Consider the following 27770-nt stretch of genomic DNA (forward strand, 5'->3'; position numbering starts at 1 on the left):
TTAAACTGGTGGAGGCGTTTGCAGGGATGTGTCAGTGCCAGGAGAGGCTAAACAGAGCTGGAGCTGGGCTCGCGTCGTTTGGATACACTTTGACTTCAGTACCAAGACTTCGTCCAGCCTGGTCACGAAATGCTGAAAATCCTGGTGAGGAAGGCAAAAGGAAAAGTTTAGAGAACAACAGCAGCAGCAGATTGGAGAAAGAAAAAAAAAAATCAACATATTTTAGTCACTGCAGCAGTACATAAAAACATGTTTTCCATTCTGCAGTGTAGTAGATTAAATCACTGTTTCCTTATTAAAGTCCCTCACAAACAAAGGCCAGTGCCTCTAACTTACTCTGGTAGTTTTGTCTGTTGGTGAAATTACAGCTAATATCATGGCTTAAAAATAAAAATAATAAAAATGTATAAAGCATCTGCTATCACCTTTCTACCTGGGTAGAAACCAACCTTTTCAAAGGTTTGGTATAGGGACAGCTCATCTGACACGCAGTTTTACCATGTACTGAACTCTGTTCCTGACACCTCTCGTGCTGGACCTAGCAATCATGAAATTTAATGTTGAGTTGGGCCACTCATCGATCAGACATAATAGCCCATTCTTGGGAGATGGAAGGGACTATTTCACACCAGGTCACAGGGCCAGCCCCACTCCTGCACGGCTACAGGTCTGCTAGATCAGACATGAGAAACATCAGCAGCGTACGTAACCTCGGTCAAGGGGAACGCTACCTTCCATAGCAACCTGCCACATGGATAATGGATAAAAAGTGATATGAAACTGTGATTAGAACTGAAATGGAGGCAGTTATTTTTAAGTAGGACTTATATTACTAAGGGAACGTTCATTCTTGCTCTCGTCTCCACCTGAGAGCAGAGCTTGGTGCCCTTCTTCATAAGGTCACTGTCTAAGACCCTGGGAGGTGTCAGCATCCTCAGGGCTGGGGACCTCAACTGCCACCACATGAAAATCAATCATTCAGAAGCTTATTTGGTGGGACTCCAGCTGTCTCGTGCACTGTATCTTTGTCTTGCAGGGACAACAGGACTGTAACACAGACCAGACCAGCTGCTCTGGCATATTTTTCTTAAGCACTTTAAATACCGCTTGGTTCAGCATGTGACCAGTCCTGGTGGGAGTCTCTCCTGCGGCCAAAGTTTCATGGCTGGAGAAGCTGCAACCACCTGAAAGTGGAAGGAGCGAAACTGATATGGGAAGTCCAAGCTGATTTAATTGCCCAAAGAAAGGTCATGCTGTGAAATAACACTACAGGATATATTATAAGTTATTCATACGCTGCTGGGAGGCCTGGCAAGCTTGTCATAATTCTGCTAGCCAGAAAATGATTGCTTGCTGCAAGGGACAAATAAATGGGGAGGAGGGCTGGTGTCCAACGACGAATGGACTTAGGAAGAACAATCTCAAAAAGCTTTAAAAAAAATATAAAAATATTGCTTTGTATCACTGCATTCTCTGCCATAAAACTAATATGGTTTATGGCTCTTGTGCTGCTTCGTGATCTTCTATATATTGTCTGCTAACACATTAAATGCAGCTGGAAATCACAGCAAATAAGCCATATGGTGGCTCCATTCTGAAGCCCCTGAGGCAAGAATCCTTGTAGCCGCACTTCAGATCAGAGCTGTGATAGGAATTAAAATGGCTTGATAATGTAATGCAGTAATGGAGCTTGGCTTTACTGATAAGACGAGGGAACTGGGAAGGCAGGAGGTTCTCGCTCGGAATTGTTAATAGTCTGGGTGAGAGACGAGACTTGTCACACAGCTGTGACATGCCCCTATCTGGATGCAGGAGAGAGAGAACTGGGGGTGCCTGGCTAGTGGTGGGGCCATGCAGGTGCCAGTCTTTAGGTCTAGCCTACACTACTGCCAACTGAGGCAAGGGCAAGCCAAGACACATGTGAGTGACAAAAGCCAAGAGCCTGTGAGGGCACGAGTCACAGTCATTAGAGCACCGGGGTGTGTGGGGCCAGGGGCTGGCACATCTGCGGTGTGACGGGCAAGGGTCTCCCAGAAGGAAGAGGCAATGCGTCACTAGGCCACCAGCTGTGACATCCCAGTGTCATGCTTTAGGGGTGCGCTGTTTTCTGTGGTATTGACTTACTCGCTCCAGCCTGTAAGGAGAAAAACGTCACGTGGAAAGACACCCTGTGTAGTACAGCCTGGTACCCATGACGCAAGAGAAGAGAAAGCTGTTGTATCAGAGACAAGAGGTTCAGAGTTGGCCCATCAGTCTCCTTCTTCCCCAGGGACCTGGCAGTGTGGAGACTGGCAGAGACACAACAGGTTCTGAAAAAGAGCGGCCTCCGCTAGGACTCGGGTAGAGGTGTAACAGAATGAGGAAGAATTGACGAGGAACGTCACATCACTAAGTCAAGTTAATAATCTCTAAGATTAATTTATGCAGGTTCAACGGGCACTGAAACGATCGTCTGAAACACTTACCATTGCTGACATCTGATTTATCAAGCACTCTTCCTTGAAGCACAAGGATGCCATTTCATCCAGCTGCTGCTGATGGGCCCGAATTACAGTCTGTCTGATTAACACAAAATACACCGCTGGTTACACGACCTGCTGCGCTACCTGTAATTACTGTTGGTCTCAATAAATCTTTAAGAAGGAGGAACACCCCAGAGGAACCCTTGCTGCCCTGTGTCCCTGGCATTTGAACAGTGCACACCAGTGCTCCTTGAAGTGCAGTGGACTGCTCTGGTTTGGGGTTAAAGATGACCTTGATGACTGAGGATTGCTCAGAGAGGAGTGACCACAGCCCCTCATTAGCACAGGCAGCACAGGGGGTACGTTCTGCTTTTTACTGTAGGGAAATCTAGGAGCAAAATTACTGTCTAATTAATTGGTGAAAGGGCTGGCAACCATGAGGCTGCAAGTCATTTTGGTGAAAAACAGGCAGAGCTGCTGTTCATTCCTCTGAGCAAGTTTCTCTGACCAACAACATATTTTCAGTCACGTGAATGCAGTTCAGGCCTTGGGAGCTGACAGCAGCAGCTCACAGTACTCTGAAGCTCTACAACCAGCCCCTCTAGCTGTTTTTCTTGCCGTAGGGATGGAACAGCTATCACCTGCTTCTTGATGGGTGGTTTCAATATATTTTAGGTACTTTACAGCTTATAGGAAGCCTGTTAGTTACTGAGAACTGCAGCTTGTATTATAATATTCATTCCTCTAGCATTATCCTAGGAAGCTGTAATTGAATAATTGGTTTCCTGTGAGATTTTAAAATGTCACTCAGTAACAATGTCAAGATAATGACAATAAATCATTGTTAATCTTACTAAATAATTATTTCATAGATTAATTTCCCATCATTTTTTAAAGTATGTATGAGTATGATATACAAATAAAGGTAAATGTATCAAATTTCTAGAATTTCTAAGCTTCATGACAAACCTCAGTGACAAGCAAAACTTACTGTGCCTTTTCTAGGGCCTCCCTCTGCCATCTTCCCATCTCTGACGTAGCACCTGGGGAGCTGCTGCTGGACATGCCTGAGGGGCTTTTTGCATTTGTTAATGGCTGATTATCTTTGGTTCCAGATTCTGAATCTGCAGCAAAAGTCTCTTGTGTAAAATTACTCTGCATTAACTTGGTTTTTAGCAAACCCACTTCCTCATTGCTGAATGATGACTTGGCCGAGTCTTCAGAATGACTGAAGTCCTCATTCCTCAGTCCCGACTTGGGCTGCAACACCAGGCTGATTTCTTGAGAGGGGGGCTGGGCTGTGTAATCCGTATTTCCCACACTGAGAAAGCACTGTGCACTGGGAAAATAGCTCTTTTCAGGTATATCAGCATTCATTTCCTGAGCCAGGAGCTCAGCACTGGGTCCTTGATCTGAGTTAGATTTCCCTGAATAAGCAGTACTATCTTTAACATCAGCACCACGCTGTCTGCCACCTGAGTAGTCTTTGCACGTTGAGTTACTGAGAAACGAACCACCCTCTCTCTGTCCCCCGGAGCCCGTGGATTCAGATGCAGATGTTTGTGTCAGGTCACGTCCAACAAACAAACTGTGAGCGATTCCTTTCTTTGATGAACCTGAGCCTAGAAGGCAGCAGCACGGCTTCATGTCACAGCAAGCGGGTGAAAGCCACCTCTCCCCTCTTTGTGGGGAATGCAGCAGGATGCAGTGTCTTCCACCACGACGCATTTGCTCCCCTAGTTCCAGCATGCTGTCTGTCAGAGCTCTGCTTCTCGTACACTGCCAGCCTTCCTCCTCAAACCTGTTCTGGGAGCCATGCGTGTTCCTGGCCGACATCTGCTTCACACGGGGGGACTTCTCTTGGTTAGAAAACACTGTCTCTTTATCTGTTGTTTCCTCGTAGTCAGGAAGGGATGCCATGAGAGGACCTGTTAGCTCGGAAGTGAATTCTGAGGAACAACTGGGAAATCCACGATGGTCAACTCCATTTTTTCGAGCTTTCCATTTTACATCTTCTGCAAGGGCAGCCTGTCTACCCGAAGTGGATTCTTCCATCTCTTCATGGTGGAGGTCAATCTCTTTGCACTCTAGAGTTCCTGATTTCAATACAGGAGAAATATATGAGCTTGAAGCATCCTTTTCTGGAGTTAAGGTGGCTTCACTGGAGTAAACAAGACATCTGTGCTTGGATTCATACTGTTTGTGATCAGCTAGGAAATCCTTGCCAATTTTCCAGTTACAAGCAGAATCTTCTTGCAGGCAGTAAGGTTTTTCTGCAGCATTGCTTGGAGAGGACTCAATAGATAAGTCATAGCTCCAGTCTGATGGAGTTTTGTTGCAGCCTGCATTTCTAATGGACTCCTTCGTCTTTGGGCTGCCCTTACTACAGTCCCAGCTGTCATTCAGTTCATGTTCTTCTGTGGGTATCGCATATTTAAAAAATAAGTCCTGTCGCTTTTGGCTTTTTTGCTCTTCTTCAGTCCCTTGTTCTCTTTGATGAAGGAAAAATGAATGTTGACTGCATTTGTTGGTGTTTCTTCTTTTCACGCTCTTTTGACTACAGGCAGGTGAGAAAGAATCTTCACTGAAATCACTGTCATCCAGATCTTCCAGCTGTATCCCCTCTTTGCTCTGTACTTCTGTGGGAGCAAGGCTCAGGTCCTGCTTCACTTGAATCTCCTGGGGCTTGTATTGCATTAAAAATCTCTCAAGAGGTTGATAGTTCAATTTTTGCTGTAGAATAGGTGGCTGCTGAAACTGCTGGTGATAAAGACGTAAATGCTCTTCCCTTTCCTTCTGAAATGGAGGCAGATTTGTCCAGCTTTCAACACATTGTTTAGTAAAGGTGTTTCCCCATTCCTGTCTGCCGTCGGAAGGCAGATTCCCATCTCCAAAGGAAAAATCATCTCTAGAAACAAGCTGTTTCTGAACAGGTTGCACTGTCTGGACTTTCAGGCACTGGACAGGTGGTCTGTCTTGCATATAATTGTCTCTCTGGACACTCTCTTTTGTTTCTGCTGTGGCAGCATTTTTGGTGATGAAATCCTTCGCAGTGGGGTTCTTTTCAGAGTGGGAGGACACATCATCGGTTTTCTTCTTCAGTGGATGTGCTATCCTTAGGACTCCCTTCACTGGACTAGCACGGTGAAACCATGGTGAGCTCGGGTTTCCTTTGTAGGCATGTCCTTTGTTGGTTCCCCTGGAGGTAGAGCTAAAAGGGACACCGGGTGGCAGGAGTGCTGCAGGACATGCCTTTGTTTTTGTAGCATTTGAGGGATGCTGGAGGCCTAGCTTCACTTTCTTTGGAGAGTTCTTTTCCCCAAGCGGCAAAGAGATAGAGTTTTGGACACGTTTTGGAGATACATTTCCAGCAGTCCGATGCCTGTTTGTGACAGGGGTAGAAAACTTAATCCCTTTCTTCAGCTCTTTGACCCTGTAAATGAAGCTGGCTTTAGAAGATGTCATGCTTTCAGATAGATAACAGTGTCTTCAGAACAAACTAATGCTTTCACATATTAAGGCTAAACACTGAATTCAATGTCGTGATTTCTGTTTTAATTGTCAGTGATCCACAAAGGCATCAAAACACCTCTGCCAAAATGCCTGAGCTTCTGGGAAGTCTGCAGCAGTATTTTGAAGTGCTTCCCCGAACAGTGCGTAACAGGTCAAATGAGTGAAGATGGACTCTGCTTCAGTGTAAGGGGGTTGCACTTCCACACTTTATAATGCGGTGTGGCACAGTGCCAGGTGACTAGTGCTCTCCACAGGACATCACAGTGTCCCACAAGACACAAGTGAGGGCTTTTGGAGTAGTTACAGTGGGGCCAATTAGCTCAGGTGATACGTACAGAGCTACGGTGCTCCTGAATCAGACTCATCACTGCAACAGTGAAGAGCTGCTTACCTGGTGTCACCCTATCCCCTAAACTGGTTCCTTCACCTCTTAAGCACCTCTTGCCTTCTTGAGCCCAGCACTGCACAGCTGGTAATTTAACTCCTCCTGTGTAGGAGGGAGGATAAAGGACTTGCGCACATTCTAGCCAGAACTAAAATACAAAACTAAAACAAAACTTTTGAATGCTGAGGTTAGTAATCCTGCAGTTACAGGGAGCACAGTGATATTTTCATCACTAAAAGCTGTCATCAGAAAAGATTTAAAAGACCCAGAGAATTTCAAGACCAAATAAAAGAGTTGGAACAGGTAAGGATTTTACGTGCGTCGTGAAAATTGCATTTCTTGCCTATATCAACATTTCCAAAGCAACCAAAATAAAATGTAACCACAAACTTCTTGCATTACTTTTTTCCTTTTTGTTTTTCATCTTGGGAAGATTTGGCTTCATCACCTACCTGTCAGCGTATCGTAAAGTGTTCAGGGTATGCTCTGTAGCTATGTGGCTAGGTGATACATTAGCTATCATACACGTCTTGGAATTGCCAATGAAAGAATCCTTTAGCACCTAGGGTTGGAGAGAAAAAAATAAGATTGTTATCAATTCATGTACCTAGCATTCTCTGTAAATTAGCAACGTGTACAGATGCGGTTTAACATGAGTCATGTGATGCACAGTTACTGTCTCTTTTTTTGTGTGTGTTTTTTTTTTTTAATGTAGTCCTCTTGTCTCAACTTGTCTTGCAATTCTTTGTTTACAATTTAAAATGAATACAAGTGTTAATCAGGGCTATGAACAAGCCCTTCCACCAGGTGCCACAAGGGTGCCCATATGTTTTGAGGAATAAAGCATATGTTACAACCGGAGTGAATAAATGTTGATGAAATCTCCCATGACTGTTACTGCACAGAAGATGCAAGATCGGTTGCAGAGTGGGTGGAGATGGATGGTAACTGAATGAGTCTGGAAGGTAGTGTTTGGGTTTTCTGTTTGGTTTTAGGTTTATTTATTTATTACCATGCAAATCCCCAGGCTGACTAGGGGAACTGGCAGTTGGTCTTAATTCTGTGATTATCTTTAAGATTAATGTTTGCTAAAGTTATGCATTTCTCTTTTCTTCAAGAGTTTAATAGCAGTTATCGAAATACACCGTTTTAAAAATTATTATTATTTTTATTATGTCCTCATCAGGGAAATCTCTGATTGCCTTTCTGCTTGTTTTACCTGAGTTAATTTGCTTTGCCGGAAAGGAGTATGCGCATGTTCCTGATCCAACGCCCGAATGCATTCCTTTAGCTACCAAAAAGAAAAGAAAATACAAAAACAGAGGGAGAAAAACATATCAGCCACACTGGCAAGGAACTGAATTGTGTGAAACCTAACCTACCTAATCTATGTACTATTCCCTCATGCGCTTTTGACTCCTATCTCATGTCCCTCACAAGGGGAGTTTGCTGCTGCCACAGCCGCAAATGGCCAGCTTCAGCTAGATCAGGCCTCAGCCGCAGTTTGGCTGCACGCAAAGAGGGCAAAGCTGCTGCACAGGTTCCTATACCTGTAAGACCCCAAGAAGAGAGCTTTTTGAGCTCCATCTCTTATAAATTTCTTCTAAAAGAAGCTCTGCCCGTTCTAAAAAAAAAACCAAAAAACAAAACCCAACACTTTGGACAGCAGCAGTGCAAATTTCTTACACCACTGGCAGTATTTTCATTCCTTAGTCAGAGATAGCACGAGCTAGTAAGTGCATATTCCTCCCCATACTGACTATAATCTGCAGTCTAGACGTGCCATCTACACGAGGGTACACTGTGTTCGAAGCCATTTCCTCTTCAACACCAGTGCAACGTGCCAAACTCAACCAAAGGGGAGAGCACGGACCAGCACCAAACAATCAGCTGTGAGGGGAGCTGGTTTCAAGTCCAGGTTCAATCCCACGCTCAGAAGGTAGTATAGATACAGCCTGTCTGTCTAAACAAACATGTCACCGTGACCTTTCACAGGCTAATAAGGACTATACACAAAACAGTGATAATGAAGCAACAGACTGCCCCAGGGAGTGGAGATACAGCTGCAGAGCTCCCATTAAAACTAACAGAACATGTGCAGCTAGATATATCCCTGCCTTTCACAGAAGGTTTCAGATCTTCTTGTTAATAACCATCAACAGAGGTAGCCTGTAGTCTTGAAGAAACATCCCTTGATTTACCACCAGCCTCGGAAAAAGATGTATTCAAACTGAAAGATATGCGCTTTTTTCCGTGTTTCTACTGGAATAAGCACAATAGCATCACGCTCCATATCAAGCCTGGATGCTCTCTAAAATTGGCAGAAATGGACTGTATAGCCATGAGACAAGTCACTTTGAGCAAATATTGAGGGAAAAACAAGTAGATTACAGTATTGTCATGGTGATACTAGCACGAAACAGCCTTTCTACATTTAAAGCCTTTCTACATTTTACATACACCCACTTAAAATGACACGTATTTCTCACTTTTACTGCATTTTATTAGAAATCACACCTCTAACAAGTAAGAGATCAAACTATTCTAATTTTTTATTTTGCTTCTAATAATTGCATTACCTGAATATCTTCTACTTGAAATCAACATGAATACTCAAACCAGCAGCAAACTTCAAACTTTGTGTGTTTTAAGGTCTGAAGAGAGGGTTATGATCATTGAGGACAGAGCTAGGTTTTACAGGCTGCAGGTCATATAGACTTAGCAAAAAATAGTTAATTCAGTCACTGCTTGTAGGCTGCCTAGGTATTTACTCAACTTCACACAATACCAAAAATGCACGCACTCTGATTTTAAAGTTCCTTTTGGAAGAGTTTCGTGAGCTTACATTAAGCCTCACTTCTCAGGAATCCTTTCTATTCAGGTCTGGACTCTCCATAAGGCAGAATAACTCAGTTATTCACCAGCAAGTACTCAAGAAAGCATGAAGTGCAAGAAACACATTCACTTCACATGCTGTCTCCCAGTATGAATGCTAATACTCCACAGCAGAAAAGCCTCTGTGGAAAAGAACATCCTACATTCTCAAAACAGAGCAAGCCACCACTTATTTACCACACACAGTACCGCTGTGTGCACTAAATTCTTCACTCTTGACTTATAATCACTGATTTGGCCTCACTTAGAGAAGCCCTCAGTGCCCTCATTTCAGCTGGGACAGAGTTAATTTTCTTTCTAGTGGTTGCTGTGTTTCAGATTTGGTATGAAAGGAATGTCAATAATGCATATTGCTTTAGTTGTTGCTAGGTGATGTTTATACTAGACAAGGACTCTTTTCAGCTTCCCATAGAAGCTGAGAAGGAGCCTAGATAGAATGATGGAGTGGCCAGTGGAATATTCTGCACTATAAGTGTATATAAATGGAGTTACCCAGGGGGTGAGTACTCGCCATCACTGCTCTAGAAGGTAACAATTCACCGAGCGGTGAGAGTAACTTGTGTCATTATTATTATTTGTTGTTGTTTTCCTTTTCTGTTATTGTTCTATTTAACTGTCTTTATCTCAGCCCACAAGTTTTCTTTCCTTTCCCTCTCCCCCGCTTTTCTCCCTCTTCTCCCTACCCTTCTAGGGGAAGAGGGAGGACTGCGTGAGCAGCTGCATGGTCTTAGCTGCCAGCTGGGGTTAAACCACACACCAAGTCATCAGCGAGCTTTGTTCATTTGAATTAAAGGAGGTGCAGTGTATTCTGCACGATATATACTTAGAGGCACTTCTGCTTTATCTTAGATGGCATTTCTCTGCTCCTTGTCCCTCTTTATGTAACTTTGTACTTTTATAAAAGACAGTTTGCATTAAGAGTGTATTTCTTCCTGCTTCTTTCTCCCCAAACACAAACTGCCAGTTTCTATGCTCTTGTGTATTTACTCCTTTACTCCTGATTTGAAAGAGAAGTCTGAGTTCAAGCAGTGAAGAAAAGCAGCAGGAACAATGTGCTTTTATGAAACCAATATTCTCTGGAATTAAAACAGACAAAACTTTCTATATAAAATATGGGACACTTATTATACCATACCTAACATTCTCCATGCTGTATTTACCTGGCTGGCTGTAAGAATGGATTAAAAGGACTTTATTTGCATCACAAAACATATATACATATATTATTCTGTAGCTCATTTTTATCCTAAAACACGTGCTAATAATCAAATACAAAACCTTCCCCAGACATGTTAGTAGCTTACTGCTAAAAGACTTTGGTTTATTTCTGCTCCTTCCATTTTTGTTTGTCGATCTGAGTCTCTGGCATCAGCTGCTCTTTCACTGCCAGCCAAGTCAATGAATGATATCCTACAAAAAACAAAGTTGCATTTATCTTAGGGGCTTTTTTTTCCTTCTCCTTTTTCCTTTTTCTTTTTTTCTTTTTTTAAGTAAGAGGGCTGCAACACATGACATGAGGAGAATGATTAGAAATAATTACTTTTGAAAAAAAGAAATACCCATTGGAAATATCTGAGGCACCAAAATAAGCACAGGAGCAGGAACAATGTCAGAGCATCCTGGCACTAACACAATCATAATCAAAGGTATTGCGTGTGGTGGGAGTGCTCCACAGTTTAATGGATAAGCTGTTTAAAGCACAACACATTAATCTCTCCAGATAATCACTGTGCCTGTAGTTTCCTAAGAACACAGTTAAAGAAATTGTAAATTTCTTTATTCTCCTTCCAGGTAGAACAGATGACTGCCCTGCCAAATGGGAATTCAGGGCAACAGAGACAAAATTTCCAGTGTAGTAAGTAATACACTGAGCTCTCAGTGTTCCTTTTCCCTTCCTTCCACAAATGTCCATTACTTCCTCTCACATTTCCCAGCTCTGGGTGCCAGCTGCTGTACTGACTGTTGCACTGTATCTTTGTCTTTGCCCTTCTGTTTCTGGAACTGCCCTGACTTCTCTTACAGGCATATCTTGGGATCCTTTCCCCACACCAGATCCACCCCGCTTTCAGAAACAGAAAAAATGGCACACACGCCACACCTCCATAACCACATAACACTCGCATTTCTAAGCCTGCCTGTTCTGCCTTTTCCTCTCTCCACTATTTGTGGCTCTTCCATTTTGCCTTGTATTTAAAATAAGATCCTGGGAAACAAGACTGCATTGTAGCTGCTGGAAGGGTGCGTCAGCGTGGTTTTTGACACTCAGCAGTAATATAAATACCTCGGCCTCTTTCCTCAGACCTATTTCTTGGGGTTGTTTAGTCGAGAAAGAATGACTGAGAACAGGTACAATTAGTCTTCAAAGACATAAAACGACTGCTACAAGACTAAATAAACCGCTCTTTTTGTCTGCTGCAGATAGCATCAGAGTCACACTCTCAAATTATCAGGGAGGTTTTGGTGAGCTACTATGATTCCTTTGAGCAAAGGCAAACATCTCTAATGGAACCATCTCCACCTGAACTACTCATCCCAGGCCCCCTCTGTAGTCAATTACAGGACAGACATGCTTTGAGGGGCAAATCCACCTGACCTAATTTAGGTGACTCTGCAGAACGGCATGAATTGGATCTCAGAAGTTACTATTTCTTTCTACTGACTTCAAAGGTGACAACCTCACATGTGGATATGCCCATTGCAGAAAGCTACTTTTAGCTAGATTAACGCCAGACAGCAAAGGCTTTCTAACACTGAACATGAAGGGATGGATTTGATTGCCAAACTCCTTCACTGGAAATTTTTACAAACAAGTTTGACAAAGCTCTCACAGATGCAGCTTAAGCACTCTCCCTGGGAACAGAAGAAAGCACTGTGGAACTTCTCAAAGTCCTTTTGAGCCCCATCTCCTGATTTACCTCACAGCTGCCCACTAACTCAATGCCTCCTCTTTGTTTGTCTCCTGGACAACTTCCTCATCAGTCCTGAGCACTCCCACTTCTAGTCTTACCTTCCAAATGTCCTGTTGGCTGTGTCTTTAATTTGGATTTGGATGATAGCATGAGATCGAGAGGAATCTGAATTGACTCCAGTAGCTCCCGTGCTACGTTCTTTTCCCCCTTTCAAAATCACCTGCAAAGTAAGGGGGCAAAATCCAAGCAAATTGTAAATAGAAACACAACCTTTCAGGAAGAGATTTTGTCCATGTAAGATGAGGTAACAGTAGGAGGAATGGTTTCACTACAGCCTTAAAATCTGTCATGAGGCAGATGTTAAGTTATACTGGATCCCTTCCAGTGTGTCTTTCAGAACTTTGTACGTGGATTTGCTTGCGGTGACACTACGGAGCTTAGAGAGCTTACTTGCAAGTAAGAAGTTGTTGCACCACACATTCACTCAGACTTGCAAAATATCCTAACTATTAAATTAAAAACAAAAGTGTGGCAGAAATGAAAGAAAGTAAGACTGCAGACATAACCTAAGAGACTCATGGAGTTGACTATTTGTTGCGTTCTTTTAAAATTTCACTTTCTCATGTAATAGATGGGTGTGGTTATCCAGAAAGTTACACACAAAATATGAAGTTCCAAAAACCTTTCTCTATTTCCATAACTAAAAGAAATTATGCCAGAGTAAAGAACAAAGTTAAAAGATCAATTATATGCAATACAACAACAAAATAAGAAAACAAGGAAGAGAGGCAGAACAACAAATGTTCCTTCAAGATACAAATCTGGATAATTCTCTTTTGCAAATTTTTAAGGACTCTTGCAGAACGTCTAGCAACTGCAGCAGAGCATTCATAAAACAGTTATTAATTTTGTTTCTGGTTGTAAGAACAAATTAAAATATTATCTAGTAAAATCAATATGTTCTCAGTTGACAGATGTGCGTTATTCATGCCTTTCAGTGGGCAGTTCTTAATGAGCAACCTAACCAACTGCTGCAGCTCCTGAGCATTAGTGTGAAATGCAGAAAATTTCTGAACCAAAGCCAACATCAATGAATAGTGAATAACTAGGGATGTATTCAAGACTCTCTCCATCTATCTATTGCAGGTTATTCAGAACCTCTGAGTCAAGCCAGTTCTGTGCTCAACAAGAACCTGTGGACAATATAAAATTACTTTTTTGCCCAGATACCTGTAAGAATGAAGTCATATAACAGCTCATCTGTGTGTGGAATGTGATAATACAGAGGAATGTGTTAATCAACCATATAGCAAATTTACACTCTAATTTGCAGAAGCATCATGAGCATGTCCTGAAGCTTGGAGTTAATGGGAAGATGAAAAAGAAAAGTAAATGGAATATAAGTGGGCAACACCATGCCAATTTTAATGAGTCAATTACACTATCAGGCACTTGTAATTTACACTTCCCTACTGAGAAAGAAATTAAACTATGCAAAGTCAGGCTAAGTAGAAATCAGATTTAACCAGCTGTCTTGCTGCGGGACAATGCAGAAAATTTGCCAGTGCTCTTTTAGGGCTCAGCCAGGCAGGGAAGGGAAACTAAAGACTTGCTTGTGCTGAACGTCAGCTACCATTTAAAGAATCTAATTTTACTTGGCCATTAACACCCATCATTCTCTAAGCAATGTCTTAATCCCAGTTTTCAGATCAATATCGATCTTGAGTATTTTCTAATTTGTAGTTCTATTAATTTTCAAATTTATATCTTTTGTCCCGCATGTACGTACCTTCAACATAGAAAATTTAAATTCAGAGAAGCCAAAGAAACTGGGAGAAAATACTTATCCAGCTTCCAAGGTCCTTTCCTGGGACATTACTTAATTTCTGGAATAGTGATAGCAGTCTATTTCTTGGCAACGATCTTTCCTCCTGCTGGCAAAGGAGTGGCAGCAGAAGCGACAGCTGTAAATCACCAGCTTGCATATCGCTAACACAAGCCACAGTGACCCAAGAAGATTACTGAATAAAGGAACTTTTAATAGTGCTCCTCAGGGTTCTGCTGGAGTTGCCAATTTCAGAACCTTAAACAGGAACATGCACATGTACTACTGTCCCATTTTCAGGTAAAACAGAACCAACTTTCTGTTCAGTAATTTTACATCTTAGCTAGGCCTCTTCTTCTAATCCTCTGAAATTAACAGCATCCTGTGGAGAAAACTGCTTGTTTTCAGAGTGATAAGACCAATGTTTGTACTTCATGCCAAGGAATGGTGTGCAGGGAGGCCCTTGCTTATACTTATTGCTATAACAACCAAGGTCGGCTAATTTCATTAGTTGCCCAGTTGGAGGGTTGGAAACAGAAAAGCATAGAGGGGTCCCACCTGTGGGGAGGAGTGGACAGGACAGGTCACCGAAACCTGACCAACAGGGGTATTCCATCCCATCTGCCCCATGCTCAGTATAAAAGCTGAGGGATCAAAGGGTCAGTCCTTTTTTTTCAATGGCCGACGTCCAAAGAGGAACCTGTCTGTTCATCTGCCTTTGATCCTGATCCGTGTGTTCCTGACTCCAGAGCTGGAATACAGTTCCCATTCATTGCTAAGTCCAGTCTGGGACTTCCCCAGTGCCTGCTGGTGACATCATCCTGGGACCTTGATACGGTTTTGTATATATTGTATGTATTTCATGATTTCCTTTTTAATTTTATTAATATTTCATTAAAGTAGTTTAATTCATTCTATACTCGTAAATCTCTTTATCTCTCCCCTCTTTTCTCCTGGAGTGAGAAAGTGAGGGGACAGCATCTGTCACCATCGTAAGCCAATTCGGCCTAAACCATGACAGCTACACAATAAATAACAATCTCTGTAAATGACATATCTCACAAATCAGCAAATAAGTCTGTAGAAGACAAAAACTTATTGCAAACATAGAGGTTACCTCCAATAGCAGATCTACAGAGTCCACCTGAACCTCCCGCAGTCCAACTATTTGAACGACATGCTTGCTATCTTCTCTTGCAAACAGTCTAAAAATGAAATAGTGCACAAAGATGATTTCCGAAATCTCAAATAGCAGCAATGAAAACACATTTCAGTGCTACAACACTGTGAAAAAGCAGCCAAGGCTACTGACTGGGGGGAGGATCGCTGTCATTCATTTCTTTTCAGAGCTGAAGAAGTATTTCATTTTTAAGATGTACCACTGACATTCCACTGTTAAAGAGGAATTAGCAATGCATTTCTGCTAGTTCAGGAATATAATAAAGCAGTGAAGTAAATTATCATGTTTACATTTTAGAGTTCCTCTCTCTCTTTAAACTGCATCTCAGGCCTCTCTGGGAAGTTCAGACTGTGAGTTATGCTCTATTCAAGTTGTCAAGATTTTCGCACAGGATTTTAAAGCAGCTCCCATAGCCATAGAGTCAGATTTCAGAGCACCTCTGCTATGAATCACACAGAAGTGTTACAGCATACAGGAAGGGTACAGACATGATGCACACAGGAGGAAGCTGAATGTTCTCCTTCAGTGACATGCAAGACAGCTAATGGGCATGCAGAGAATATACGAACACTCTTTCTTCCTTAGTAAATCAACTCCTTACACAGCAGATTACACTGCCTGCTCCTTAAAGGCTGTTTTGGAGAAAGGGAACACATATGCACAGAAATAGGTGCTTCCTTTGTGAACAGATGCTCACTCCCCCAGGCAGAAAGCCTCCCTCTTGATCCCTCCAGTGTGCTCTAAGGATAGTGCTCTCCAGGTTGCTAAAGGCCTCCATCTGACAGGTAACATTCCTTCAAGATGGGACCGGATGGGTTACACCCAACAGTGCTGAAAGAGTTGGCAGACGTGCTCGCCAAACTGCTTTCCATCATTTACAGGAAGTCATGTCTAACTGGGGAGGTCCCAATGGACTGGAGGGTGGCAAATGTAACACCCATCTACAAGAAAGGCAAAAAGGAGGATCCAGGAAACTATAGACCTGTCAGTCTAACCTCGATACCAGGGAAGGTCATGGAGCAGGTCATCTTGAGTGCCATCAAAACCCACATAATGGGCAACCAGGGGATCAGGCCTAGTCAGCATGGGTTTATAGAAGGCAGGTCCTGCCAGATGAACCTGATCTCCTTCTATGACAAGATAACCAGATTATTGGACGAGGGAAAGGCTGTTGATATTGTATACCTGGACTTTCAAAAAGCATTCGATACTGGCCCCCATACAATTCTTGTGGAAAAACTGGCTTCACATGGCCTGGATGAGCATACGATCCGCTGGGTCAAGCAATGGCTGACTGGAAGGTCCCAAAGAGTGGTGCTCAATGGATTTAAATCCAGCTGGCGGCCAGTCACAAGTGGTGTGCCTCAGGGCTCAGTGTTAGGACCATTTCTGTTTAACGTCTTTATTGGTGATCTCGACAAGGACATAGGGTGTATCATCAGCAAGTTTGCAGATGACACCAAGTTAAGCAGGAGTGTTGATTCCCAGGAGGATAGGGAAGCTCTACAGAGAGACCTAGATAGATTGGATCATTGGACCAAAATCAATGGTATGAGTTTCAACAAGGGCAAGTGCCAGGTTCTGCACTTGGGCCACAATAACCCCAAGCAGCGCTACAGGCTTGGGGAAGTGTGGCTGGAAAGCTGCCTGGAAGAAAGAGACCTGGGGGTTCTAATTGACAAGCGGCTGAATATGAGCCGGCAGTGTGCCCAGGTGGCCAAGAAAGCCAACGGCATCCTGGCTTGTATTAGAAATAGCGTGACCAGCAGAAGTAGGGAGGTGATTGTGCCCCTGTACTCAGCACTGGTGAGGCCACACCTCGAGTATTGTGTCCAGTTTTGGGCACCCCAATACAAGAGAGATATCGAGGTGCTGGAGCGAGTGCAGAGGAGGGCAATGAAGCTGGTGAAGGGCCTGGAAAACAAATCATATGAAGAGCGGTTGAAGGAGCTGGGACTGTCTAGTATGAGGAAGAGGAGGCTGAGGGGAGACCTCATCACTCTCTACAACTACTTGAAAGGACACTGTAGAGAGGTTGGTGCTGGTCTCTTCGCACGGGTAACTAATGACAGAACGAGAGGGAATGGCTTCAAGCTCCAACACGGTAGATTTAGACTGAACATTAGGAAAGAATTTTTCACAGAAAGAGTGGTCGGGCATTAGAACAGGCTGCCCAGGGAGGTGGTTGAGTCACCATCCCTGGATGTGTTTAAGAGACGTTTAGAAGTGGTGTTGGGGGATATGATATAGGGGAGAACTTTGTAGTGTAGGGTAGATGGTTGGACTCGATGATCCCAAGGGTCTCTTCCAACCTGGACGATTCTATGATTCTATGATTCTAAGATCATTCTGAAAAGATTTCACTGCTCAGATCTCAGCTGACTGTAATTTTATTTAGAGATTTCAGACCACAGTGATTTTTATACCAAGTATGTACTGAGTTGTCCCAATTTCCATTCCAGGTAGAGCTCCTGCAGAAGTATGCATCCATCCAAATGATTTGGGGGCTGAAATGCTACTGCTGAGGGTGATGGAAGCATCCCCTGGAGAGGCTTGCTCTGGCTGAGTCACTGGGCTAACAGGTAAAGCTGCTCAGGGAGAAGGGGAGCAGGCTCTGCAGTGACAAGCATGACAAGTAGGAGATCAAAGGGATCTTCAGAGAATAGAGAGGCAAGAGCCAAAGCCCCCCTGGCACAGCAAGAGGGACAGACAGAGCAGGGGAAGACAGGGACTCCACAATGGTTCAAGTAAGAACTTCTGGCCACAACAAGGTTCTTTCTCTATTTATGGATGTTGAGCTATTACATTATCATAGTGCAAGCAAAGCACCATGAGATCATATTCAACCATAGGTCCTTATTCTTACTTATTCCACCCCCCAAAATAGTAAAAACCAGGAGGCCTTATCAATGCCACAGTATTTAGTGTCAGATTCTGCCTTCCTCTCTAACTAGCTCCTAGGTACACCCTAATTAAATACATAACGTTTACTATAAATGGTAATATGTAATTGCATGAAATTGTAACTGATTTATAAACAGTAGCTGACTGATTCATAACCATAGGTTTACAGCAACGCGTATTTTTATTTAAATACCTCTTCCTTCCATTTAGCAAGTCATAAAGCTGTCCACAGTAGATCTCATAAAAACTGATCAAAACAAGGAGATCTTTCCTTGACGGTGATGCTTCCAGGTGTCTAAAGATGTCCTTGGCAGCCAAGGCGTAGAGTCCTGGGTTCCGCTGAGTACCTATCATAGTGTAAGTCTTGCCAGCACCAGTCTGCCCATATGCAAAGCAGGTTGCATTGCCTCTGAGAAAATAATATATTTTTAGTGTCACATCTGATTTATTCATATCTATTAAAAAAGATTCTGCAGCGTCTATATCTATCTATAGTGGCCTCTTAGCAATGAGGTTTGGTTTGCTATCTTATCTGGGAAACTGCAAAAAACACTTAACAGTGATTCCCAGGCGTGTCCTGTGGAGAGCTGGCATGTCACAAAGTGCTGGCTCTCTTCCTTTCTTCCAGATGCCAAAAATGCATTGAAGGGAACTAAGAATTCATTATTACTCTTCCAGCTGTTTAGATGCTACATAAGTATCATAGGATTATGAATGGGTACCCTACTGATTATGAATCACAGGGAAAAATGACTGTGACATGAGACACAAAACAGCCACAAGTCAGGTTCTATACTAACACATTGCATGAAAATTAACACCGCAGCACTATAATTTACTGAGTGAAGTTACTTAGTCTCAGGCTGCAGTCCTGCTAAGTCAATCTAAAGGCTTGTCACTGCTTAGGGAAGATCTTGCTCTTCCTTTCCTCTGCTCCCAGCTGTGTGACCGACCCCACTGACCCACCCTTCCCTCTGCTGCCTCTGATGTTTGACTTTACTGCACTGCAACAGCAGAAGGCTTTCCAATTTTTTGCAACCTAGTTTTCTGCTGTTTCAGTGAATTAAAGTACCTCACAAAGGATCATGGAATATGCCCAAGTTGTCTTCATGTAACCTGTGGGAATGTGTGTAGTGAAAGGTAAGGAACAGGCTCATCCTCTTTCAGCGGCAGAGAGCTGTTTGGCTCACTCACTGTCTGGTTCAGTCTTGCCTTATGCCTGATTGCTCTAGCTTTGGCATCCTTATAACCTTGTAAGTGATATTACCAGGTGATAGTGGAAATGCACATAACAGTTCCAAGGATGTCTCAGGATACAGCCCAAATTGCACTTCAAGCCCATCTAAATTGAGGTTATTGTGTGCCTACTTCTCCTTCCTCGCCCTTGCTTTACACAAGCATGGAACCCACAAGTATGATGTGAACAGATTCAGGGAACTGAAGAAGAAATACCACGGAACTAATTATTTATTACTCCCCTACCTTAAAAAGGACTTTTTAGCTGGCTCAGTATCCTGACAGAGAAATGTGTAAAAATGTAGGGCTGCAGTAAGCATAGGGAACATTTCTTGCGAGCTTAGATTGCAGAATTAGCTCACCATGGTGTCATATTAGAGCAATACCAGTGAAGGGGATGCAGCAGGAGGGACAGAAAAGTTAGGGAAAGCTGAGAAAAAACACACTGGCATGTCTTTTGGTGGCATTACTGGATTAGCTGTAATGTGAGCTGTGCCTTTAGTAATTACTACACGGCAAGCTACAAGCCTCATTCTCCTTTTTCACTTTCCTTTTCTCAAGAGCATGACACTGTCTGTTGATGATCCTTGGAAATTTTCAGTAACAGAATGCTCCATTTTGTTAATTTTCACTATGGATATGTAATCCTTTTCTTCAAAGACTCAAAAACGTAATTATATTCAAGCTTGTTACTTTGTGTGAAAATAGGGTCACTCATGTAAAGCCACCATCAATTTCCCATTACTCAGGAAGTATGTAATCATAATTAAATCTCTAAGCAAATATAAATGAATAAAATAAAAGTAAATCCCAAGGTTATTAATAATTTCTATTGCCCTGTGAATGGTACAAATACATAAAAAAATATTTCACAGCGGTCTCATGAAAGTGGTAATATTATTCCTCTAGAGATGAGCATGCTATACCACACAGAAGCCTTTGTTAGGGTGGAGATTAGACTTCAGAAATTCTGGCACACATTTTTTCATTCTAGGCTGGCCAGGGTGTCTCTTTGTTGCACACGAGGTCCAATTTTAACTTCCTCTGTGATTTAGATTTCTCACCAAATGTGAAGAAAGTTTCCCTGATTTATTTTGTTAAAACTGCAAAGACATTCTAAAAGGGGGAAGGTATGTGGCAAAGGTGAAATGAATGTGTTTTGCAAAAGATGAAAAGTGCAAAAGGAAAATTAAAGCAGTATATGACATTTGAAAACAAAAAGGCAAAAAATAACAAATGTAAGCGCTGATGCCCTACCCGTTAAAAATATGCTGAATGAGAGGATGAGCTGTCTTCATATACACATCCTGATTGGTACATGACTCCCCAAAGACTTCATCAAAATAAAAAACATGCTGAAAAATAAATATGGTCTTTACATGAAAATGAATATGTTTCACTTCCCCTTCAGCCCCACTCAAAGGTAAATTTAAATACAGAAGTCTTTCTAGTGACTTCATATGGCTTTGGATCAGGTACAGTGTGATCTAGCACATTTAACATGCAGCATGACATATGCAGCAACACATCATTACAACTTATCAAGGAGAATGAAGGTAGGGGAAAAAAAAAAAAAAGGAAGTAAAGATGCCTTAATTCCCCATCATTCTGAAGCAGAACAAACCACAGGCTTCTGATGAGGAAAAAAAAAACACAACCACTAATTAAAGAAAACCCTCATCTATTCCTGAAATGTATCAGCCTACAGATGTACAGTGAGACTATAACAATAAAAAGAATTCCGTCTACTCTTGACTCTCTCAAAACTAGTCCTCAGTTGTGATTACTTGTCTCTTCTGCAGACTTAAAAACTTTTTGTGCCAGAGAAGACAGAAGTTATTCCTAAGCAAAGCTGGATTGTATTATCTCAGAAGGAGGCAAGAAAACCCAAAACTTCTCACGCTCCCAAATCTGACCCAAAAGCAGCAGGGGCTCTGGAAACACTGCAACAAAGTTCATTTACGGGCTCCTTCTAGAGTAAGAATAACGTTTGTAGGGACAGTCACAAACATTACATTTTCAAAAGAGCCTCCACGGACTGGTGTCTAACATTTACACTCTAATAAATTCACTGCAGTGTAAATTAAGGTGGTAGATCTCCAGGACAGAGAATCATTTCCATGATGCACAAACCACACTAATACACAGGCAGGTTAAACCAGGGAGTCTCAGCAGCTGCATTCAGCTCAGAGGGCAGATGTGCTCCACGATGGGCTCTCTGCACTCTGGGTCTCCCGCCACCTCCCATTCACTCTGTACCCCTTGCTGTCCTTGGTACGGGAACCAGAGATGGAGGCAGGGCAAGCAGCCAGACTTGAAAATAGGGTTCGCCAGGGTCCTATAGAATAGACACAGACTTTGCCATGGCATGCTTTTGTTTGGACTATGTTGGTTAATAGCAAGATTTCATTTGTCTGTACTGACATAACAAATTTAAAGTAGCGGTTATTTCAGCTCTGAGATACTATGATGATAAGCACCGTGTAAATGCCAAATATAGGTAGTCAGATGGAGGAAGTGGGGTGGAGTTACTGCATGTGTCGCACCATAAAAGGCGGTACATGAACTGGGTCCGAGAGAGCTGCAAACTGAATTTTTACTGGATACTCCACACATACTCCTAGTTGTTCCTAGGACACAGACTGTAAAAATAACACCCACTAGAGTGAGAATGGCTTGCTGCTCTCTAGAAATCAGTTCTGTTCCTGGTGCTGTCTGTCAAAAATGAGAATTTGAAGTATGGCAGCACAAGGCATTTGGGATTAAGAAACAAAGACCAAAAGGGAGCTTAATTTTCAAAAGCACTTGAGAACAAAGGAAGGGAGAGGATGAAGGTGTATGTGATTCATTGAAACAGACCTACAGTGCTGAAATAGTGAAAAGGGAAATCCTCACCAAAGTACCCTGGAAAACTACCAGGAGGCTGCAGCAGGCAGTTCTCCTGCAGCAACGGCATGTAGCAGAGGGTTTTATTTTGCCACGTGCAAAGAAAGCTGCAGGAGACATGGTTTTTGAGGCTTAAAATCCTGGGCTCAGGTTCTCTACCACAGGCTGGCATAAGTCAGAAGCAACTGAAATGTACTTATGCTGAGCTCACAAAAGAGCCCACCACCTATTTCAGTGCAAGAAATGCAGAGAGCCCTTTTCTGTTTCCCCTCATTTAAACTCCAAGCACAATTTGCTTTATCCCACCATGCAAGTAACTGGCCCATAAACACAACATTCAAGTGGAGCATGTTACCTGTAAAATATACTGGGTGAGATCAACCGCCTCCTTCTTCTCATGAAGAAGCAGGGTTTCTTTATCTTTCACTGTGATGATATTAACCTCCCCACGTCGCTCTTCTCTCAGGCCAAGAGGACGTTTTCGGACACACACTCTGATTTTTTCACTCTCTGTCCATGGAGTCTCTTTCTCAGAAGTACTGGATCTACAACAACAGTGTAGGTTTACATTTTAAAATCAAGTTACTACAGAATCTAGAATATGCATAAACTTGTTAGCTTTATCAGTTTCATTTTTAAAGACATTTCTGTCTTTAATGGCTTATAAAAAAAAACCCCAAAACATGTCTTATTGTTACAAGGTGAAGTTTCTGCTGTTTTTTCCTAAATAGACTGATGTCTTTTGTGCGCTTCTGTTAAAGAATAGTTATGTTTACACATCCACGTTCCTGAACTTGTTGCTGGACTGGCATATTTTCAATTGTCCACAAAGATGACTGAAGCTGACATATTATGCAAGTTAACTTTATGAAATTTAATCTTGCTGAAATTATTCACGGTCATGATTACTTAATAATGTACAGATACAAGTATGACCAGATTGTGAAAAGGAGAGGGTATAATATTTAGTTGCTTTTCCTCTTAGACTGACTTTCATTCTTCCTATTACAGGCTGTCAGGTTACAAGAAATGACTCAAGGGAGCAAGACAGTATTTTACATTTTACAGTAAACTAGGAAACAAGACAGTATCACCATGTCCCTATTCAGCTAAGAAAATTTGAAATATTGATCTCATCATTGTCTCCCCATTGGTCTTTTTTTCATAAAAAATTATGTGGTTTCAGACCACAGGTAAAATTGTGCTTTTGTGTTTTTTTAAGTCTACTTTATTTCCCTTCCAGATACCTCAGAAACATAAGGTCATTTCGTGTTTCATTGATTAACCTGCTGTGTAAAGCATTTTGTGATGCAGCATACAGAATATGTTTGAATCCAATCAAAATATGCTCATTCCACCTTTCCCTTTTACAAGCGGTCTTTGGCCAAATGAGTAATGATTTTCAGCCTGGATTTGAATGTCAATTTGTGAGAAAAAAATAATTTTAATCAATCCCCATCTTGCCCAAAAGTAGTGTTTCTGCCTTGCTGTCTGAATGCCCTTCCAAAATCTCTTAATGTAGCAACCGAAAACTAACATATACTACTAGTCTAATAAATTAAAACCAAACCCACAAGTTACTCAATATCTCATTGCAGCTACAAGCCTGTAGTATCATTGCTGTTGTGCTGCATGATTCCCCCTGACCATACGACATCAGATATAAATCTCAAGATTGAAAGACTACACACAAGTAATTTTACTTGTAACTGGAGTCCCTTTAATTTTAGCACAGCTTTCACATGCAGACCAAAATCAGACCCTGCATTTAGATGGAAAATTCTTTCCCCTGAAAAGAAAGGCAATGATACTTGAAATAAGATGCTTCATAAGCTTGTGTGAGCTTATGGATGTCACTAGGCACCAAATGTTGTCCACCAAATGATCAGAGGGTCTGAAGTTTATTTCTCATGATAGAGGCTGGATTTGGTAACCTATAGAAAGAGTGCGTTGTGCTCTAAGAGCTTGAAGGAGGAAGGACTGATTGCAAGGAAAAACTGAAGACTTAGAGGCTCTGTTTATGCCAGAAAAGGCATAAATTCTTTCTAGTGCAGAGGCACATTTAATTGAATATATTTTGTATGGGAACAGAATGTGTTTTAATTCTACATGGTAAACCTGAAGTTTAGATTTTCTATTAACCTTTCTTAAATAGAAATTGTATTTTATAGCAAAACATTTTTTTTATGACTGAAAATACTAAAAGTCTTGACACAGATCATTAGAAACCTGATTAGACAATAGAACAGAAGACTCACTATGCCCTGTCTGCTACAGGGCTGCCATTTGCTGTGGGTAAATGCAAAATATATTTAAACATATTAAAAGAGCTCTTTATCTTTCTGCCATCTGAAAACGTGACAGTGTTTTCCAATGTTTCTCATAGATGAGACTAGACTAGCCTTGGCAGTGGTCAAATCACAAGGTGACATGGGAATGGATGGATTCAGTGAAGGAGTTGGGCACTTGCAAAACAGGAATCACAAATCCAAGTGTCAGCAGACTGGCCCAAGCCTGGAATGCACAACACGTACTCTGTGGTCAAAACAGAAGAAAAAGAAACTCAGGCATGTCAGGAGGAGGACGCAGAAAGCCCACAGGCACAGAAGAATGTGCTTAGAAAAAAAGAGAAGAACAAGGAAGGAAAGTGAGAACAATGGACAACATGGCTGTACCACAGGATTAAAAATCTTGAACTTCTATACCTGAGAAATTCTCTGAAAGCTGGGAATGATTTATTTTTTTGCCAGCAAAAGGGTGTTATAAACCTCTGTCTTTCATTTCATAGTTTAAGTGTTCTAACTATTCTGTCATCTTAGTACTTTTCCACTGTGCCAACAGCATCTATACTTCCAGGCTACATGCATGCTCAATGGGAGATGTAACTGACACCTCGACTCCATGGATCCTCCCACATACCAAATCTTTCCCCACAGCCTTCCCAGACCAAGTCCCAACCTCATACTGCTACCTCTCTTCACTGTATTTTAAAACAAAACTGCCACGACTGCATTGCAACGAACCAGACGCTGGTAGTATCTGTGCAGATGGGTATGTGCTCTGCTGCTGAACCAGGAAAAAAATATTTTGTTCTTTAAAAATGTTTCCAGGGTAGATTTACCCAAGGTTCAAGATAACTATAGCCCCTCTGTTACCAAACACTGGGAAAAGTATGAAAGTATCAGATCATGGGCTTGGGAAGGCACCCCTCTCGCCACCATGTCTGTATCCCATCCCACTTATATTCATTCTGTTTCTTTTTAAAGCTGTAGTTCAGAAATTTCTTTATAAACAAGTACAGCCATCACTGCATGTATCCTTTTTACTGGGAAAAACTTGAGAAACTTATCAAAAGACAATGCCATATTTTGGAAAAATAACATTTTGCAATGTAGTCTCATGGAAAGAAAAAGACAAAGATTGATTGGCCAAAACACCAAGAAAATAAAGCCTTATATCCTGAAAGACAATGACTATTGCAATGACTATTCTTAGACAACCTTGGTGAGCAGCAGCTGGTGAAATTCAGCTGATTCCTTCTACCAGACTTGGAGAGTCATAAGTGCTTATTAATATCTCTCTTCTCTATAAGATTTTGCATTGCTCTGTAGTGGTAGGATTGCTTATTTGGAGGTGATGAAGATAGATTCTCCTCCACAAATCAAAAAGAATTAATTATGACTAATGAAATATAGCCAAATAAAGGCAACTGATTATTACCTGATACAGGAATGAGGTAGTCCGTAATTATACCCTGAAATATGAGTTATTCTTTGTATAATAGGAGCTTCAGAATCCCCTAGGAGAGGAGCAATATCATCAGAAACTGTCGGACAGCTCAGGTCCTTTTTTGTGCATATTCCAGGAGTATTTAGGTCTCTTCTAGTTAATCTGATCAGCTCTGAATCGTGTGGTTGAATGTGTCCCAACATTTCCCCTACACTGTTTTTCTCATCATTGGCACTGAAATCAGATGAACCGTATGATTCAGATTCAGAGTCTTTAACTGTTCCACCATTTTCTTCAAAGAAGGACTCAAAACACAGCTGTCTACGGGGACCTGATCTGGTCACCTGTGGCTGAATGAAAAGTCCACTTGGTTGAAAATCTTTCTTGCTTAAGTCTGCAATGTCTTCCTCTTGCATAATTTTGATTATTCTAATGAGCTGAAAGAGTCGTTTGCGGTCATTCATGTCATGGACTCCCAGTTTGGTGTAATCTTTCATGGAAACTTTGGCAAGCTCATCAATCTTCTGAAGACCAAAGGCAGCAAAATGGGGATAGTATTTTTCAAGTTCTGCCTCACAAAGGCATTCATAAAGGCATGATGCCATCTTCAAGCTGAAGTCTACAAGAAATTAAACAAAATAAGTATTAGAATCATATGAAACATCACATCTAACAAAGTTACTAGTGAAGAAACTACACATTTCCTGATGCCATTACCTGTAGTTAGTCTAGAAGCTTGTTTAAATCCAAGTTTACAATACACTAGACTGCCAAACACTACAGAATATAGCAATAACAATAAGCAAAACAGGAGACAAATATTTTATCTATGAAACTATATTTTAAAATTATAGACAATACACAATAATGCATAAGAAATGCACAATGTAGTGTTACTTACTGCTGCTGAGTTCCTAAACGCCTGATGTCTACTTGATGAATGCCACAGCTACTGAAACCCTGTCCTCAAGCTACAGAATGTAAAATGCCTAATTTTAGACACTCAATTTAATGTCAGGGCATGCGGTCTAATATGGTTCAGCTATCCCTTGTTAACTAACCAAAGGAGAAGGAATTGCATTTGTCCTCACACCAAGCTAAGTAATTAAGACCATTCATCTTACAGATGAACTACAGAAAAGTTGTACTTTTTGTTGTGTAACTTCCTCTTGTATGTCATGAATCTTGTGAGCATTTCTAAGTGTCCTTGACAGAATAACCAAAACACTCTGCAAAATCTGAAATACAGAATTTCTCTAAATCTATATATGCTACTGGAACACCATACTTGCATTCTTGGGAAACCCAAAAAAGCAACAAGCTACACTGAAAGGTATGCTAAAAAACCCTCAACTCCTTCACTCGTGTCTCCCTTCATTGTGCAGCTGTCTGTATCCAGATGGATTAATATCTGCAGATATTTTCACTTGTTCCATAAAATGGAAAAACGATAGCACTTCAAGTATCTGTTGCCCACTGCCTTCTTATATCTTTGTTCAGTCTAGGACATTAGCAAATACAGTTGTTACTCATGTTTGGAGGTTACAATAACATGCAACAAAACCAGGTTATTTAAGAAAAAGTTCCCCCTTCTGTAATTTAGGGTAAGTTCTTTGGCAGGATTTTCAAACATCCCTACAATAACATTATATAAGAAAATAAGGTCACCAAATAGCACTCCCAAATTTGATTCCATATTATTAAAACATTATGTTGAAATAATAACAACAACAAACCAATAAAGATTATATTAAAGTGCTGATTGTATAAGATATTACAGAGGCCAAAAGGTGCAGTAGAGGATATCTAAAATTACTTAGAAGCTAGAGTCTAAGCTATAGACAGT

At 41.6% G+C, this 27770-nt stretch overlaps 1 protein-coding gene across 1 annotated transcript; it reads right to left on the bottom strand.

Moving 5' to 3' along the window:
- On the bottom strand, positions 1–26529 carry KIF24 (kinesin family member 24). Its single transcript, XM_074166686.1, has 12 exons — positions 25916–26529; positions 22551–22740; positions 20567–20664; positions 18267–18482; positions 15107–15194; positions 12263–12384; positions 10560–10665; positions 7580–7651; positions 6813–6922; positions 3454–5895; positions 2466–2559; positions 1–141 (listed from the first exon to the last, which is right to left on the bottom strand). The coding sequence occupies exons 1-12, from the start codon at positions 26527–26529 to the stop codon at positions 1–3; spliced, it is 4293 nt and encodes a 1430-aa protein (XP_074022787.1).
- Positions 26530–27770: the final 1241 nt, after the last annotated feature.

The sequence above is a fragment of the Numenius arquata genome, chromosome Z, assembly GCF_964106895.1.
Source record: "Numenius arquata chromosome Z, bNumArq3.hap1.1, whole genome shotgun sequence".
Lineage (NCBI taxonomy): Eukaryota > Metazoa > Chordata > Aves > Charadriiformes > Scolopacidae > Numenius > Numenius arquata.

Coding starts and splice junctions, on each gene's coding strand:
- KIF24 (XM_074166686.1), bottom strand. CDS start 26,529: ATGGCATCATGCCTTTATGAATGCCTTTGTGAGGCAGAACTTGAAAAA. Junction 22,741..25,915: donor CTACCTCATTCCTGTATCAG/GTAATAATCAGT, acceptor CTGTTGTTGTAG/ATCCAGTACTTCTGAGAAAG. Junction 12,385..15,106: donor CTGTAGATCTGCTATTGGAG/GTAACCTCTATG, acceptor CTTACTTTGCAG/GTGATTTTGAAAGGGGGAAA.